General features: G+C 31.1%; 2 protein-coding genes across 2 annotated transcripts; both read right to left on the reverse strand.

The window, feature by feature from the left end:
* Window positions 1-1910: 1910 nt before the first annotated feature.
* On the reverse strand, window positions 1911-9809 carry LOTGIDRAFT_183349 (hypothetical protein). Its single transcript, XM_009062081.1, has 12 exons — window positions 9653-9809; window positions 9078-9164; window positions 8816-8883; window positions 8462-8526; window positions 8071-8210; window positions 7561-7716; window positions 7155-7277; window positions 6862-6956; window positions 6517-6640; window positions 6177-6251; window positions 5114-5200; window positions 1911-3792 (listed from the first exon to the last, which is right to left on the reverse strand). The coding sequence occupies exons 1-12, from the start codon at window positions 9665-9667 to the stop codon at window positions 3505-3507; spliced, it is 1323 nt and encodes a 440-aa protein (XP_009060329.1). The 5' UTR covers window positions 9668-9809; the 3' UTR covers window positions 1911-3504.
* A 3144-nt stretch (window positions 9810-12953) lies between these two features.
* LOTGIDRAFT_229171 (hypothetical protein) lies at window positions 12954-19101 on the reverse strand (the record flags this gene model as incomplete). The annotated part of the gene is made up of 14 exons (XM_009062082.1): window positions 12954-13059; window positions 13588-13787; window positions 14045-14228; window positions 14712-14798; window positions 15082-15237; window positions 15441-15614; window positions 15985-16167; window positions 16352-16425; window positions 16674-16847; window positions 17125-17215; window positions 17737-17981; window positions 18289-18429; window positions 18659-18774; window positions 18978-19101. 14 exons carry the CDS (start codon window positions 19099-19101, stop codon window positions 12954-12956), a joined length of 2055 nt encoding a protein of 684 aa, XP_009060330.1.
* Between the last annotated feature and the right edge of the window lie 607 nt (window positions 19102-19708).

The raw sequence follows: 19708 nt of genomic DNA on the forward strand, positions 1-19708 counted from the left end.
CTCATAATGAGATAGCTCAGAGATATTCTAATTCTATAAAAGTTATCAAAGAGAACACATATTATTCCCTTTCCATTTTAAATTTCGGGAGGATACCTTCGTTAATGACCAAGTTATTCTAGCGAGTTGCAGGCTAGGCCTATTTACTCCAATTAATTCTTCAAAATTGGGAAATTTTTACCACGCCCATTTTTGTTTTAACGGTCTTAGATTTTTTTTCCAATTTTTGGGGTTCTGATTTCACTTTTTCCAACTGAAGACGAAAACCAATCTACAAGGACAAGAATTTTTATCTTATTTTTTCAATTTGGATTAAGGCAAGGGGCAGCAGCCTTGCAAGTTCTCCATTATTGTCAGATGCAGTTTGTGGCGATTTTAAGACAAGTTATAATTAATTATCCACATAATTTCATCTTAGCAAAGCCTTTCGTTTGCCGACAGGCCGCAGTCATAGACATCTTTCGATTCCAAATTCTTATTTTACGCCATCCTTTTATGCAAGGGGCGTAATTCATAATTTATAAAATGGCGATAAAAATCAAAACACGTGTGTAAAAACTAATATTTTGTTTACAAATCTATATTGTCCGGCGTTAAAAAAGAAATGGATCCCCCACCAAATGACGAGGATGTTGCATCTTCCAGCCGAGAGCCTTTGGATCATATTGAAAACATTGATATCTTTTCTCAGACAACTTTGAAAAGTATATTAGAAGCAACAAAAAGCTCAAATAGCTTACCAACTGGTGATGATTATGATTTTTATTCTACATTTAGTTCTGTAAGAGATGTGTTGGAAATTGAAAGTCAGAGGGTCCTGTCCTTAGTAGATGGCATACTCAACCAACAAAATGTCAAAGGGAAGCTCTCCAGAGCAGGTGACATTGAAGACAAGTTTGACATCTTGACAGAAGCTAATGATCACATTTTAGAAAGAATAGGCACCAACTTGGATGAAGCCTCAGGCATTAAAAGAACTGATACTAACTTAGTGATTTCTTCAATATCTGCAAATCGTGGTCCAATCACAACATCATGGAATAAGAAAAAGGGAAGTCAAGAATCCCCTTCCAGTTTTCGTCTTCTAGCAGCAAAGAACACACCAAGACCACAGTTTAAGTTTAAAGATAAAATTGACAATTCAGAAAATCCATTTGTTCCTAAAATATCATCTAAACCTAATGCCAAATTGTCCTTAGAAGAAAGTATTAAAGTGAAGGACTCAGAAATTGAAGAATTTGTTTCATATTCTCATCCGTATCAATATGAATTAGATCACTTCCAGCCTGCAGATAGTCAGTTACAGACGAAAGAGCCGCAATCTTCAAATTCAATGTCTGACACCCCATTCACTCTGATTGATACTGTGAAAGGATTCGAAAAACTTTTAAAGAAACTGAAACATGTGAAGGAAATAGCCATTGATTTAGAAGCCCATTCATACAGGACTTACCAGGGTATAACTTGTTTAATGCAAATCTCTACTCGTTCTGAAGATTTTATAGTTGATACAATATCATTACGAAGTGAGTTGAACATGCTCAATAAAGTTTTCACAAACCCTGGTGTTCTGAAGGTTTTTCATGGTGGAGATATGGATATAGTTTGGTTGCAAAGAGACTTTGGGTTATATGTTGTGAACATGTTTGACACCGGACAGGCAGCTCGTGTATTAAATTTTGAAAGGTTATCATTAGCCCACCTTCTTAATGTGTACTGCCAAGTTGAAGCCCAAAAGCAATACCAACTTGCTGATTGGAGAATTCGTCCTCTACCAAAGGAATTGATTGAATATGCTCGAACAGACACACATTATTTACTTTACATCTATGATAAATTACGCAATGAACTTCTGGAACATGGAAATGATCAGAAGAATTTGTTGTGTTCGGTTTACGACAGAAGTAAACAAATTTGTTTAAAAACTTACAAGAAACTAGTCCTGAATGATGACACACATTTAGAACTGTATAGAAAAAGTAGGAAAGTGTTTGACAGTCAGCAATTATCTTCTCTAAAACAATTGTACTCATGGAGAGACAACATAGCTCGACAAGAAGATGAAAGTACAGGATATGTTTTACCTAATCATATGTTGTACAGATATCATCTATTTACCAAGGGAGAAACAAGGAATTTTAGCCTGCTGTAATCCTATTCCTCCTATAGTCAGACAATACATCAATGAAATTTATGCCATTATTCAAGATGCTAGAAGTGTACCTGTAGTGAAAAAAGAAAAGAAAGCTGTGACTGAAACCAGCTCTAAAACATCAACATATGGAGATAATACTTCTATCTTCAGTCCTCATGATTTGTCCAAATCTAATTCACTCACATTTTCTTCCATTTTTGATCCTAATCTTGTTGCTAGCTCTGGTTCAATGTTCCAACCAACTGCTTCATTCCTAGTTTCAGCCAACCCAATTATTTCAGCTTTTAGCAAATCGCATGAAATGTCCACCTTATCTAATGCTGCGAAAAAGGCTGCTGAAATAAAAGAAAAGCTGACTCAGCCATTTGATATGTTCCTACCTGGCATTGAGACAAAATGTAAGAATACCTGGCTTCTTAAGCCAAGTACAAATACTACACAAAAAGAGTCTACATCAGCTCCATCTTATGTCCCCCCAGCAAAAAGAAAGAGAGTGACAAATATCAAAGAGCCTTTAATAAACCAAATCCGGGAACAAAAGCGGCAGAAAATAGGGGACAAAACTGCACCCAATAATACTTCTGATACCGGTACACCAATTGCTCCTACCAAACAGAAAAAGAAAGACAAAACAAATTTGACTGATAATTTTAAACCATTTGATTATAAAGCAGCTGACAAATCTATATTTCAATCACAATTTGCCAACAAATTTGACAAGAAGAAGAAATTCAAAAAACGTTGATTTCCTATTATTGGATTGTTTCTTAATTAATGCCCAGATTTCTATATCGCTCTACAATTGATGTATTGAGCACTATTTTAACAGTGAAAATATTTTATTATTGTAATGCTCAAATATAATTATCATATATAGTAATTCAATTAGCTTTGCAAAACATTAAACTTGAGTCAACTAGGGGGATGTGGTGGGTGCTTCAGCAGAGTATATTGAGCCTAAAATTCTAAGATATGGTTGATGTTATTTTGAATGAAACTTTAAATTTGTAGTGTATATTTTACACCTATGTTGGTGCATAATGTTTTGTTAAGAAATAAAGATATGTTATGACTATACCGAGTGGAAATGTTTCATGATTTGAAATCATACAACAAGCTGGAAGTGGTTGGAAAGACTGACATGGCAACAGCATGTAGTTTGATAGTATGAAAAAGACAGATGTGAGCTATTTCACAATGCATAACATTGCCCTCATTAGTCATTTTTCTGCAATTCAAATTTTTATTACTTTCATGACATGAAAAATAAAAGTATATATTTTCAAAGATTTCAATTTTATTATTCACAATAATAATAACAAATCTTAAACAAACAATTGACAATTAATCTAATGTTTCTTTCTAGAACCCTTAACATTTCTATTCTTTCCCTTTACAACTCTCTTCTTGTCATCTCTCTTGTTATCTATATCACCTCCAGCCTTCTTATCTATCTTCTGTTTCTTAAACATTTCTTCTTTATCTATAGGTTTGATAATGGCACCAGCCTGGGTTACTACTTTAGGTTGTATCATTCTATGGAAAGCTTTCTCTGGATTCCATGTATTACCAATAGGTTGACTAATACTCTGTTCAAATTGTTTAATATTCAAAAACTGTCTTGGTAAATCTTTTACCTAATAAATATAAAATAATAACTCTAACCTAATCTTGTTTTAAAATAGTCATCAGTCTATATTTGTCTTGCAATACTTATACGGGTACATGTATAGTTGTATATGTAATACTTTCTAATGCTGGCGGCAGATTAGCCTATTTCGGCCGATCGTGATAATGACAATTTGTTTGTGTGTCCGCTCATGTTGACAAAATATTATATATTTTCTGTCGATTATTTATGCAGGCGATTAAATTAGCTCTTCTGCACCCAGCATAAGAAAGCATAATGTATTTGAAGGCCAAAGACTATAAATCAATGAAATAATGGACAAATACCCTAAAATTCTAACAGTGCTGGTTACAAAGAGGTCTGTTTCCTTTTTGTAAAAACAATAATTATACAATGGAGAGAGTTCCAGAGTTCAGTATTCTGTCAATCTCATTCAAAATAGAACTATCAGATAATACCTGATGCTGTGCCACAGCAGTATCTTTCTTCTCATTCATTATAACATTACCCATTCTAGAATCTCTTCTCTGTGGTGCTTTCTTCTTTATGGTAAATCTAGAATAATAATTATATAGTTCTTTGTAATTATGTTAAATATTACAGATTGTGGAAGCGCCGTAATTTAACTTTGTTAAAAGACTATGATAGGTTTAGTTAGCTTGGCAAGCAAGCTAGATGTGACATTATGTTGAAAATTTACAATGAAGAAGTGATCTACATAATATCCATCAATGTAATCAGAAAATGTCTAGTTGAAGGATTTATATCCCACAGTGAACAAAATGTTTTTGATAAAATGGCATATTTTCATGCCACTGGGCCATAATTCTAATGAACATGATCAAAAAAAGAATTTAGTCAGATCAAAGTAAAGTTGTAGCCTGCAGAAAATAATGAAATATCTTGATTCGCATATTAGTCTGAGTAAATGTTTATACCACATGTGTAATAGCAATGACATTGTAAATAACAATGAAAACCTACTTTTTCTTCTTTTTCTTGCTGACTTGTAAACCCTCACCACCCCAATCTCCCCAGCCAGGTAATACTAGACTGATATCTTTAGGTTTACTCTCATCTATAATATCTTTCTTTTCTAGCGTGAACTCTTCAATAACATCATCATCGGCAAACGCTTCAGCTATAGTCATTCTCTGATCATCATCAACAATATCTTCATCATCTTCATTAGTGACTATTTCACTTGTCTCTTTAATTTTGATGATATCTGGTTGAATTGTAAATAACTTCTTGGGATCAACAGATGCATTCTTATTTTTGTCATTTTCTTTCTTTTTATTGTCCTCTTTTTTGGTTTGAACAGTAACTTTCTCCTCCTCTGACCAATGTCCTTCCATATCTTCCATTGTGGTTTTTCTGGTGGTAGAAATAGACATTGATTCATCATGCATTTCCTTCTTGTCTGTTTCTATCTTCTTGTCTTTCACTGCAGTTTTCTTCAACAGTTTTTTCTCCTTCTTTGACAATTTCTTATTGGTTTTTAGTTTCTCTGTATTTTCTAAAATATTAAACAAGTCTTCAATATCTTGTTTCTCCTCTGTAATATCAGATACCTCGTTTATTTCATTAGATTGTTGATTTGCTTCTTTAGCTATCTTTTTGGGTGTCTTTTTCTTCTTCTTTTTTGAAGAACCAGTAGATTCTTCTTCTTTCATTGATTCAGTCAGTCGTTTTTCTAGCTCTTCATTCTCTGAAGTAACTTCATTCTCTAATTCAGTTTTATTTTCAATACCTTCATTCACATTTGATAAATCAAACACTTCAATCTTATCATGTTTTCGTTTCAGTTTCTTCCGTCGTTGAGCTTCTAATTCCAGCAAATTAGTTTCACTCGTTGAATTTTTAAAAGTTAAAATTTCCTCCTCAGATTCTGAATCTATTAGGTCATCATCATTCACAAGTTTTTGTGTGATTTGTTTTGGCCTGACAAACTCTGATGTTTTAGATGGAGCTTTCATCCAGGGATTTTCACTATCTAGAGTAGCTGATATCATATTAAGTTGTTGATCTTCATCCATACTGATATTACCATCTGATTCATCACTAGATACATACTCTTTCTTTGTTAATTCTTTATTTTTACTTATCATATCTTGTACTGCTTGTCGTGCCTGCAATACAAAGTCAATCATAGAATTATCTAGACCTGCAAATTCAGAATAGAAAATTTACATGGTTGGAGCCTGTTTGTCTATTTTTTTTAAAAGTTCGTCAAGATAGAAACAAATCCATTTGTAATTTTTGAGACATCTTACAGAAGGATATTGGATATATCAGTTAAATTTATTTCGGCAGTCTTCATTTGGGCATAAGAAAACCATTATAGAAGGTTTTTTCCACAAGTTTAATCTAAAGGGTCAAACTTACCACTGGATCATATCTTGCATACATCATTTTCTTTCTAGCAAACTTACTACCACCTCTATGTTTTAAACTCATTCTTTCCTGAAGAAAAATAATATATTTCAAATACAATACAAATAACTGAAGCTACATATAAATGTATTTAGTAGGAAAAATTCAAAAGAATTTTCAACTTGCATGGACACTAGGTGTTTGTTTCTTTCTCAATGCTTAGATCTGTTGCTATCTGACCATGAAATATAGACATAGGATCATCAACTGTATAAAGTATCAATCATATTCTGAATAGTATTGAAATTTTGAGAATAATTTAAATCATCACATGAAAAGTTAATAAATAACTTACTTCAACTCGTGCTTTATCTGCATATTCTATTTTTTCTAAATATTTCTCAGGGTCTGTCTTCTGTAGACTATCTAACTCTTTTTCTTCTTTTTTCATTTTCTCTTTACGCAAGATTTTACGATATCTGAAATAGTTTGCACAAAAAAATTCATGAATTATTATGATTAACATAATCCGCAATAGAGATTGTCATTTGTCAATCTAAAATAAATATACATGTGTATAACCAAATTGTCACTGCCAATAATTTCACAACTCTTTCACATGAATATAACGTAGTTTAAAATTCCAAATTCATTACAATTTTTTGTTAATAATTGAAGATGATTATATGAACATTCTTACCCTTTACTCTTGATTTTTTTCTGTCTTCTAAACCTGGTTTCACTATAAGTCATTAATGCCCTGAATTTCATTAATTCTGCCCTTCTTTCTTTAGCCTGCAAAATAAATTTAAAAATAAGGTCTCAAACTCTTTTGTTGTCTTCAATCTGTTCAAGATTTACATGGTGAACATGGTTGGTTGGTGTATGACAAGTTAACATCAGCTTCCAGTAAACTGATATCACAGATAGTGAAAATTCTATAATTACACAGAAAAGAGATAGATTCAAAGATATTTCACAATAAAATATTACCTCTTCTAAACTCATAGCTTTTAGAGCTCTTTCTTCAGCTTTAGTTAACATTTTAGTTTGACATTCTACATTATCACTACCATGTAATAATAAAGCAATTTCTCTTTCTAATGGTGTACGTGGCTAAAATATGAAGCATTTAATTAGTCACTTAGTATCAATATCATAAAATATATCATATTAATCTCATTAAAATGTTCAATGTTATCAACTATGCATATAGAAATCTATGATACAGTTTCGAAGAATTCTTTTTTAATTTATGTTACCCAATGATACAAAATTACAAGATTTATATCTCATTATTCAATAGCAGCGTATTCGACACATACATAATTTACAGACCAATATTTTGGCTTGAGGAATATATATAAAGTATATAAAGTATGTTAAAATAGAGTTTTACCTGAAACCTTTTAGTCATTTCATCTGATGTTTTTAAACTATAGTTTGGTTGTTGTAGAGGAAAAGTCAACTGTTCAGCTTTTCTATTTTGCTGAATTAAAGGCTGCCATTTTGATACTTCTTCTGTGATTGCTTTATACGCAATTCCTCTGACTAGCTAAAAGGATAAACAAAATACATAAATCATAAGTACCTTGGTAAGAGCATTGGAACCTTGGCATTTGTATAAGTTTAGATACATAGAAGAGATGGTGTTTATTGGTTGCACTGTAAAATCAACTTAAGTCATCTTTACCCATTATTCTTCTTAACTTACTCATGTGTAAATAGATACTATTCACCAAGAAAATTTAATTCAAATGGACTCTCTAATTGAAAGAGCTACAGGATCCTTGAGAATCAAAGCTGCAATCCTTCTGTCTTCCTGTATATATTTCAAACTCATTTGTCAAGTTTTCCTATCATGCAATCCAATCTTCATAATAAATTTTTTTTTTATCAAAATACTTACTCTCTCTTGTTGAGGTTTCTCTAATGGTATATCAGCAATCTTTTCATTTCCTATAGATTTAACTTGTTTCTTTAATTTACCAGCTTGATTTGATGTATTCAATGTACTGATTAGATCACCAATGTTAATTTTAGATCCACCTGAAAATAACATACAGAACTGATATTAAAACTGATGTATTTATTCCAATCTTCTTGAAACAATGCAAATGATGAAAAAGAATGGTATAATACCCAAATGCTCAAATACAATCACATGATGCATAGAAACAGAAATCATTACAATGATGTTCTTTGTTAATAGAATTGAGAAATGCTCAAGACATCAAGGGATAGTTTCTAGATTTTACTAGAGCAGTGGATTGAGATCACAATTGGATATCATTTCCTACCTGTCTTATTGAAACCAAATTCTGAAACATCGGCTGAACCGATAGTTCTTTCTATAACTTTCTTTCTGAAAAATACACACAACTGAATGAAGAAGGTTCCAATTATCAACTATGGTTCAAAGAATATATATATATATATATATAGATATATAGATAATAAACAATATATTATCAGAGAACATTCAGGTCAGATTGAGTGATTTTTGACCAGTTGAATAACCGATTTTAGATTCTTGGCTTAGGTATGTCAATTCTTAAATGTCAAATATGAATTCCATGTTCATGTAATTCCACAATGCAGATATTGTTATATATTCACCATAAAGTCTAAAACAGTAAAAGATATAAACTTACTGATCATTTTGAGTCATGGCCTTGATGGATGCCATCAAACTAGCATGTTTCTCTTCTAAATCATCTTCCTAGAATCAAAAATACTTGATATAATGAAAATTATTACAATTTAGTCTTCAATCCATCAATTGATTGCATTGTATCTGATCCGTGATCTGAACCTTTGGAAAGAAATATGTTTGGTTCATTTTAGAAATCAGGGTTGGAAGAAAACAATCTCTTCTTGTCAGAAGTTAAGCTGATGAATTAAATTTACTCAAACCTCATCTTCACTCATATCACTCCCATCTTCCAAGATTAATTTAGGTTCATACTCTTCTTCTTCATCCAACTCTTCCATTTGGTTTGCCTACAAATATTCAACAGTTTATAACCACTCTGATGCATGCAACAAATTGATGACATTTTTGTATAAATTGTACCAAACAATTGAATTTATTATAGATTAATTGTTGGCACCAGGTTGATCATGCAACAGCTATAAGACTTACGCAAGTCTCATTTATTGTTTAGCAGGCTTAGCTATGTAGGAATTGTGGGGCTTAATTTTTAGTGTTATATTCTGTATTTTCTTGTCTTCTACTGTATGCAGTTTATAATATAAGACATGTCATAACTGAATTATCAACAAGATGAATCATTGTCATGATTGTGAAGACTATGGATTGTGGTTATAATCAAGAGCTAAACCTGACTATATCACAATGGTTAATGAAAGAGACAACTATGTTATTAAACTAAGGATGATGACACCACTTGGAGCTTCCAAAAAGAAACTTTTTGCAACAAGTCACAATTCTGAGTTTACTTTCACTATTTTTAGCCATATCAACTTACCAATATAGATTCCATGATGGAAGTCTATCTCACAGATACAATATCAATTCAAAAGGTTGGGAGAAAACCAGGATAAGTCTTATACAGGCCTGGCCATGAAGGTATTCCACAAAAGTAGGTTAAACAGGCCTTACAGAAGTTTTTGCCTATTACCACGTGAGATTTGTTTTGGAAGACCTTGTAACAATTGTCGTAAAATAAAAAAAAACTTCAACTGACTTATAAATAAATTAATATTTAATAAACATATATTTTATCTCGTAATGTATGTGTCTACGGTATGTTTTCAATAAAGTGCAAATAGAACTCATAATAATAAAACAAACGAATCAAATGTTTGCGACATTATTGTTGATTTTTGTACGGATTGACACCGGAATTATGACCCCGTTACTTGCTCGGGTCATGGAAATGTAAAAATGCTAAAGCATACCAGAAATATCATGGATTTAAAGGAAATTTCATTTTAGATCAATCTTCAAGTTATTCGATTGTCAATAATCCTAGGTCATCACTTACAAAATAATTCATGGCTATCATTGTCAAAGATTCAAGGTCATACCTGTCAATAATTCAATTATTAGGCTTCTCCCGTCATATCGTCAATAATTCAAAGGGCATCATGGTCATTAATTTAAGGTCGTTTCGGTCAATATTCCGAGGCCATCCCTGTCAATAATTAGGGGTTGTCTCTGTTAATAAATTAAGGTCATCCTTGACAATAATTCAAGGCCATCCTTGTCAATATTTCAAATTTGTCTCTGACAAGGATTCAAGGTCATTCATTGGAGGTCATTTTGGTTAATTATTCAAGGTCAATCTTGTCAATAATTTAAGGTCATTTCGGTCAATAATTCAAGATCATTTCGGTCAATTATTCAAGGCCATCCTTGTCAATAATTCGAGGCCATCCTTGTCAATAATTTAAGGTCATTTTGGTCAATAATTCAAGGTCATTTCTGTCAATAATTCAAGGCCATCCCTGTCAATAATTCAAGGCCATCCTTGTCAATAATGTAAGGTCATTTCGGTCAATAATTCAAGGCCATTTCTGTCAATAATTCAAGGCCATCCCTGTCAATAATTCAAGGCCATTCTTGTCAATAATTCAAGGCCATCCCTGTCAATTTGATATTCTAACTGTTTGTATATCATATAAAAATAGGCCTACTGTGTAAAAGTTTTATTGTTAAAAATATAACCAGTATGAGATAAGCACTTGGGAGAAAACATTTAAAAAAGAACATTATTTAAGTATTCATGCTATATAACAGAAAGTAGCTTGTCAACTATTTTGTAATGAACAATAAATAGTAAAAAAAAAAACACTTCTAAAAGCAAATTTTGAGCAAATTTTGAATTATGAACTAGAAAGCAATGTGCATTATGACTAGTAAAATATGATCAAAATTAAAATTATATAAAAATGGTATTATATTAACATGTGATATTTCAACTATATTTGTGAGTTGTGCCAAAATAAATATTTACACATACAACATTAATACATTTTGATATTAAGCCGTTCATTGCTACTTCCACAAAATGATATTCATCAATGGATAATAATGAAAAGAATATCTTCATCAAAATGTTCATTAACGTTGCCAATTAATTAAGTCATAAATATCCATATATTTTGGTCCAGTTAACACCTTAAAAAGTTGCATGCCCTATAGTAAAGCTGTACACAAAAACAAAACAGATCTGTATGTGAAAATCATATAAAAGGTAATTGAACAACATGAATGTGACTATCATCTTCATTTTTCAAGGGTGTAGAAAAATATGATTTATGCTGATAAAATTAATATAAAAAATGTTAAGAAAATATATTTATGCAGTATTTCAAAGGTATCAAAAAAAAAAAAAATATTTATGGATGTCTCCAAGTCCAAGCTGTCTATTTTTTTTTTCAATAACGATCATAGTATATTTAAATTTAACAAGAACTTTTGTGTGTTTATAGTACAATAATTAAAAGTAACTTGCACTTGTTGTTTAAAAGTTAAAAAATAAAACATATACATATACAAAATATTTGACTTAAAGCTCTAAATTGTAAAATACACATCAAAATGATGCTATAATTAATGATTTATAAAACTTGTTGGTCGATGTTACTTAAATATTTTACTCTTGAAACACAATATTATGGTTTATCCTTTATAGAATTGAATGTAACCAGTTTACTTTTAATTGGAATAATGACAAAAAATATGAACAATATAAAGCGAACCTGAAGAAAATGTTCATTCTCAGCAAAACATTGCCTGTACCCTTATCCTTGATTGAAAAAATTTAATCTAATTATATTGATAAAAAATCGTAAAACACATAAGAAAATATAATGAAAAAAATTTGATTGAATTGACCATGACTATTACCCTTTATATAATGAAAAAAATATAAATAAAATTCTGTACAAGCAAAACAATTCCAGTAACCGAAAATCTGGTCCAAAACATGACAAAATTGGGAGCGATAATAGTATAGTAGTAGAAAAATATGAAGCATTTAAGATCAAATTTTGGTATATCATTACCTTTTATATTAAATAATGAAAAAATATGAATCATTGCAGATTGAACACATTACCTTTAAATACTATAAATTATAAAGTAATTTTGATTGATTTAAAAATAGTTATAAAATATATTTGATTGAATGCTATAATATTGAAAAATATATTATTAGAAATATTCTAATTGAATGGTTTAAAAGTTTGAAATACAAACAATAGAAAAATATACTAATACACATTTCTTAAAACATAAAATGCTGAAGTAATTTTAACTTAGTTACACATAAAAATTGAAGTGTATAGGCTTCAAAAAATAATTTCAATATTAAAATATTTGTGACTATTTAGTACATAGTGTTCAAATAATGTACATTTAAATCATTCTGCTTACAAGACTAGATAAGAATCTTACCCGCTTATCTTATGGTATCAATGCTAGTTTTAAGTTTAACAATACTGTGGAAAATGCTGATATCAATTTATGGCTTAAAGCGAAAAGTCTTCCAATCTTGATGTTTAAGTTTTCTAATTCTGTGTAATCAGATAGAAATTAAGATCTATGAAAACTAACCTTTTATTCAGGTTATAATATTGCGTTTTAATTATATATAAATCCAATGCTAGATTTTCATTCTACAAAATGTTTGTACTGAAAACTGAGAAGTAGGTTTTGATGTTGAGAAAAAAGCTTCCTTGGTATTACTTAACATATATATTAATTTTCATTCTCTGATTCCTACGCTTTTTGCCTTCTGTTCCTCTATTATTAATATGGGCCTAATTTTTGTTGTCACCTTCATCGTCTCCTGGATCTTGTAGTGTGAATTTAGATGGAAGAGGCTTTGTAGGTTTATCTAATGGTACCAAAATATCTAGCTGCTCCCTTTAATGTAAAATTCAAAATTATGAATAGATTAAAACAAGATAGTTAGATACAGGCCTTAACAAACTACAATCTGTCGGATTATACAGATTTTTCTGAGTGATGGGACCACTGATTATTGTCGTAATTCGGAATATGCAGAGTTTTTTTTAACTAGCCTAAGAAGGAAATCAATTGGGACTAGAAAATGATGTCGGATTACGCAGAATGTCGGAATACTCAGATGTCGGATATCACAGAGTACACTGTAATTAATTTATCTGTACATAACTTAGAAGTTCTATATCATATTCTATCTTAAACTGAAGCTTCATTATTGCATAGAAGATGTTTGATATATATTTACTTAAGGTATGCTTTAATGATTACTTGACAATACTTAAACCTCAACGCCATCAGAAAGTTATAAGTAAAAGTTTGTAAAAAGAACTCCATCTAAGCTCAGCTATGCTCAGCTACATTGTTTTTGAAATTGCCGTTACCAGTACAATTCTTAATGATTAAATTCTTGAAATTCAAACTACTTACTGCATTCTAGTCAGAATATATTCTTGTTTAGCCATTCTATTTTTAATGGTAATAAGATTGAGTTTATGAGATTCAAGACCATCATGTAGATCTAATATAGTTTTATTCATTTCATTTAATGGTGGAGTTTCCCATTTTACCAATAATTCTTGTGGATTCTTTATATCTTCTCTTTCTAAGTAATGGGTTACTCTAAATCCCTAAAATGTTCCGAATATGAAATATTACAAAAAGATAAACAATATGGTGTTAATAATACAATTCTATAATTTCCATTTATATACTGAATAGGTATAAGAATAATTTCCACCTTAAAAATATAGAGGGTAGAGCATTGAAAAAAGAAAATAGCAGAAATGATCAAAGTTTAGACAGAAATGTAAATTCAAAATTTTGAGCTCCTTTTACATGTGCAAAATTGGAAGATTTTTAAGAATATTTTGAAGATTCAACCAACCTTTCCTATTCTGATACTATTTAACTCTACACGTGCTATGATCCATGCTCGATTTAACTCCAACCCACGCTGTGCATCCCGTTGAACGTGTTGATAAGTATCAGACAACTGAGCTATTAATATGTTTAATAACACTACACAACACGTAAATAGAAATATCACCATTAGTATACAGCCTAGTGCACTGAAAACACATTATTATTATTATTAATCATTATTATTACGTACAATAAATTGTTAAAGTAACAATGGATGATAAAAGGTAGAAAGGAGGCTTAAACATTGAGGAATAGAGACAAGGATGTGATCCATATTAATCACAAAATAGTCCTCAATGTTGGTTAAGGATTATGATGCCCCTTATAATAGAAATTTCTGAAGAAAAATAGCTGAATGTATATGAATCCATAGAAAACTCATCAGAAGTAGATGCCAAATATCCATTATATATTCTGTTTTCAGAAACATAGATACTCATTGTTCTAGAGAACTGTTGCAGTGACTATGGCAGTTCTCTGTAGCCAGGATCTTATAAAATCTTGAGATGACAGTTAAAGAGTCAGGAATGTCAGTTTCAGTGTAGTGAATAGGATTCAGCATTTATTAGAAATATTAATTGGTTAAATTTCACTAAAACATTCTGTGTGGAGATCAAATAGAAACTTACCCATATCCTCTATCACCATAATATTCTGTCACAGGTTCAGCTTCGATTAAAATTCTTATACCAGACAACAGGATCTCCCAGAATGAACTTGTAAAATACAAAATAATTTTAGGGTTTAAATTAAGAATGTATCACATGGAATGGGATGGCTGACTTTAATACCATACATGATATTTTTAACATTCATATATTTTTAGTAAAGCTATTTTTCTTTAAATTTAATAATAATATCTAAACTTTTCTTAATGCATTTTGGATGCTGAGCTAAGTGTTTATGAGCTGCTAATAATACCTAAGGGCCTGAGCTTTAGTGACATGAAACGCTTAGTTTAGAAGACTTGCAACTGAATTTAGTTATTAAAAACCTCACCTAGTTTCAGAGTGAAGCTGTAAGGAATTTTCTCCTCTTAAAGCAAGAACAAATGATCCACTAAAGGCAACCAAAATAACAGTAAACACAGATAGAAACTGTAGGAAATCATGACCAACAATTCTCCATAATATCTGAGCATAGGCACCAGTTTGTCTGTAATAATGAATAATTCCATAACATTCAAATTTTTGTTATTAACCTCAATCTTGCCTCATGTGATCATGTGAAATGATTTTCTTCCTTTCTGTTTTAGCTTATTTCAACCACAAACCCATGACATCAGGGTTGACGGTAGGGTCACAAGGGTGATCATGAGAAAATGAGAGTAAAAAATAATCTAACATTCGCCAACTAACCTTGAAACAGCAGCATATTTAAAGATTCTAATAGTCCATAATAGATAACCTATAGAGAAAACAGCCCACTGTTCTGTATGGTTAGTAAATCGTAGTGGTGCTACAGTTATTAATAAACTAGATGATAACCAATCTAACCAATTAAACTTATCCTTCCAATAGTCTAATTTGTGCCTGAAAATAAAATGGAATTAATACCAAATTATTGCTGAAACTTAATGAAGATAGGTAAAGCTATGAAGTGCACAATGAGACAGATTCTATGGCAATGAAAAAAAAATATCTTTTTGAACAGCAGTCAATGTTATAAACTTGATAATTATTGTGAAATTATAAACAAAAGTATGGGGATTGGGGATTGAATAATTTGGAGCTCAAAACAGCTCAGGTTTACTATACGGTCCATTTTGTACATTTACGATCTAAGACTGCCATTGGTTGGATTTTTGATTGAAATTAATTAGATTAATTAAGTAGATCTTAATATGATATCTGGCAACATAACACAAGTATAAAATTTGTTTTCAAATATAAATATACTCACTTTCTCATTTGGTTTAATTCCAGTATAAATGTTATGACAGCATGTACATACCACCATACTTCAAACACAGCTCGAGCTATTTGTAATGGCCCATGATATTGTGCTGGGTCTACTGTATCAACAGCTACTACAGCAGTAAACGTCATTGCAAACAATGTCAATAAAAATACAGCACAGTTTAATCTAAAAATATATTTCAACATGAAATAGGGAGCTTTTTGATTCAATATTAGAGAAAGACTTTCATCTTGTGATAGATTTCTTCAGATAATTCTCAGCTGGCTAGAATTCAACATCTTAATTTTTTGCTGATTTGCTTAAATTACATAATACAGCTTGTTGATGCATAGTGGCAAATTGGACTTACTGAAATCTGAACCTTGCATATAATTTCCATTTCCTTCTAATCAACAATCGGACTACATCATGAAATACCAGAGTCTGTAAGATAAAAGATCAGTATTCAATTGATTAATAACAGGGCAGTGAAGGAGATGTTGGCCTGAATTACACCTGACAAAGACAGCTGTGATAAATACAATCACTGTTAAGTTGAGTTGTATCATTTGAAGCTATTCTTCTGAATTTAGTCCACAAAAATTTGCATCATAAACCTTTACTGTTATAGATATTTGTCATAGGGTCTACTATAATGAACAAAATACAGACTAAGTAGATATATTATTTACCTTTAAGCCATTCTTAGATATAAGTTGAAGACATGATTTAGAGGAACCATCAAAATCTTCATGTTGTGGTGAATGACCTTTAAGATCAGCCTCTAATACATGGTAATACACCCGAACATTTCCACTATCACCTATATAGTCCATCATACAGTCTAAAACTCCTAGAGCAGTTTTCTGAAATCATAAGTGCAGTATCAATAGGGCACTGCAGAGTCAGGGATGCAACTTTTTGAAAAAAACCAATGCTTATTAAGAATTATTCTAAGGAAGCATTATAAGGCTTCGCAGGTATGTATCCTTAACTTGAACCAAAAACACAATTCATCAACCCACTAGTTCTCAGGCCCCAGCCCCTGCCCCTGGTATCAAAAAGAATGCAAATGTCAATGTCTAAAAATTGAAAAAACATAGATCCATACCAAACAAACATTGATAAAAAAAAATTACATACCTCCATACTAAGATTACTGTCACAATCAAGTAAATCATGAAACTTTAATTCTGAAGGCATGGAACCACTACTTGTATAAAGAGTACGAACTCTGAAATTATCATAAAAATTCTGTAAAGATAATTTACCATACATTAAAAGAAAATTCCACCAAAACTGTGTGTTTTATGATGTCACTATCCGAAATGCCCTTAGACACATAAACAGCTTATCTGACAGTAAAGTCATAAAACACCTGGTCTGACTGAAAATTGGAATAGTGCAAACTGTTACACAGTATTTCAAAGTTTCTTTGGTAAAAACTCTATTTAGAAACATGCAAATTTCAGCAATGTGTAGGTAGAATCTCATTTATCTCTGACAATGCTTCATGCAAATCTTATGTTATTCTTTGGTTACCTTTCCAAGTATATTAAACCAGTATATTAGTATAAACTAATGTAGATCTTATAAATATTCATGTCAATAGCCTTCATTGGAGATTTTCACTCTAACTTAAAATGAATAAGTTTATTTCGACCTCCCAAATTATCTAATTAAACAATTTTTTGACATGTCTTAAAGGCTTATTTTATGGTTGATATAGTTCTTTATAAGTCATTCTACACTTACACTAAATTAGGCATGCTTACTAACAACATGGCTGCAATGCTATCATTTTTATTTTCTAAGGCAATATGGAATGGCATCTTTCCTTCTCTATCCCTTACATGAGGTAAAGCATCATTCTCTAATAATTTACTGCAGACACCTTTAAAATTACGTTTAACAGCATGATGTAATGGTGTTTTCCATTCTGTATCTGCTGTAGAGGGATTAGCACCTTTATGTAATAATGTATTTAAGAACAGTAGAACCTAAAATAAAAAAAAGCTTTCAATCAAAACAATGAAATGGTATCAATAATCCCAAGAAGAAGCATCATTGGACTTGCTTTATGTGTTTTTTCTGTTTATTTAAGCCAAAGAATTTTCGCTCACATGTTAACATGTGATGAGAAATCACTGAAAACACAAAAATTCAATTAGTGTGGTCTGGTTTGGCCATTTACCACCAATACGTCCATTATATATTTAGTTAACATCTTGACACCATTTTCTAAATATCATACAGCTTCTGTTCATATCTTAAAGTTTCAAGTTGGCATATTCACTTCTATGTTACCTTTAATTCTGTTGGTGATTGTGTAACAATATGCAATAAAGCCTGATCTTTCCCTCCTTCTCTCTTCATCAATCTGTCTATAATAACTTCTATTTCTGCCTCCTGCAACCCTAGTAGGTGGGTTTGAGTTTTTTTGGCAACCTGCAAAAAAATATCTTTATTTGTCAATAACTGTATGTAGGTCAACAAAAGATGTGTTTTATATTTATATTCATAGATCCAGGCTTATTTCTTCTTATTGAATTAATATTATATACTTTGTTGCTCTCTTTTTATTACCATTACCCTCGGATCATTACTCAGATGTTAGCTTATACAGTATATCAATGGGCAGTAGATATATTCATTTAGATAAAAGAAATAATCTAACCTCAGCTTGAAAAGCGTCGTCATTTAAATCTTCACCTAATAAAGCTGAACTACTGTTATCATGAAGTATACCAGTGAAACAACTTGATATTGGTACAGTTGATGGGTTTTCTAAACCTAAATTCAAAAAGAAATCATCTGTTACCTGATTTGTAAATGGTGAGAATAAGCTTATATTTAAACACTTAACACTCTTTTGTGTAATTGTACCCCATTATTTTGAATTGTGCATCATGCAGAGGGTCAATTTTTTTTCTGATTTTTATGAATGAATTGATGCAAAAGGAAATCAAATTGTACAGGTCAATCAAATACTTCACCTGAATCAATAGTATCCATCATGACCCCTTCTAATTCCACTGACTTCTTGGGGCGATGTAAGCTTATCTTCTCTGAATTACCCCCTCTCTTGTATTTTTCAGTTCCAGTGCAAGATAAATCCATGATAAAGGATTAGTACCAGCAGAGAGCAAAATAAACTGCAATCAAATTAGATAAGTTGATGCAAGTGCATTGGCTTAGTGTCTGCCATACTGGTACTAGTGCAGCATAGGTTACTTCTTAGGATGTTATTTCATTGCATCTCTTAACTGAAAATCAATGATACAATGAGATGAGTTCAATGTCACATTGCTTTAAATTTAGTGTGGCTGGTGGAAGTATTTAATAAAACTGAAACTGGAGCAACTTGCCACACCCATTTCATTTACCATGAGGAACTGAATTTCATAGGAACAAATAAAACTATACACAAAACTAAAACATATAGTATTCGCAGTAGCCTTAAAAACTCAATGGGGGAGTAACAGATAATCCCACAAAGCTGTCTAGTAGCCAGAAAATAGGCGAATAATTCAATGTTTATTATTAAATCATGTAAATCAACACAGACTTTAACATGGCATACTGTTTGAGGTAACACCGCCTATTCCCAGTCAAAGAAGTAAATAAAAAGAAGTTCAGACTTTCACATGGTTATTCACAATTAACTATCGATAAGCCTATTGCAGTAATGCTTTCATAGTATGACCTAATATAAAGGTCCAGATAT

The sequence above is a fragment of the Lottia gigantea genome, assembly GCF_000327385.1.
Source record: "Lottia gigantea unplaced genomic scaffold LOTGIsca_5, whole genome shotgun sequence".
NCBI classification, from domain to species: domain Eukaryota; kingdom Metazoa; phylum Mollusca; class Gastropoda; family Lottiidae; genus Lottia; species Lottia gigantea.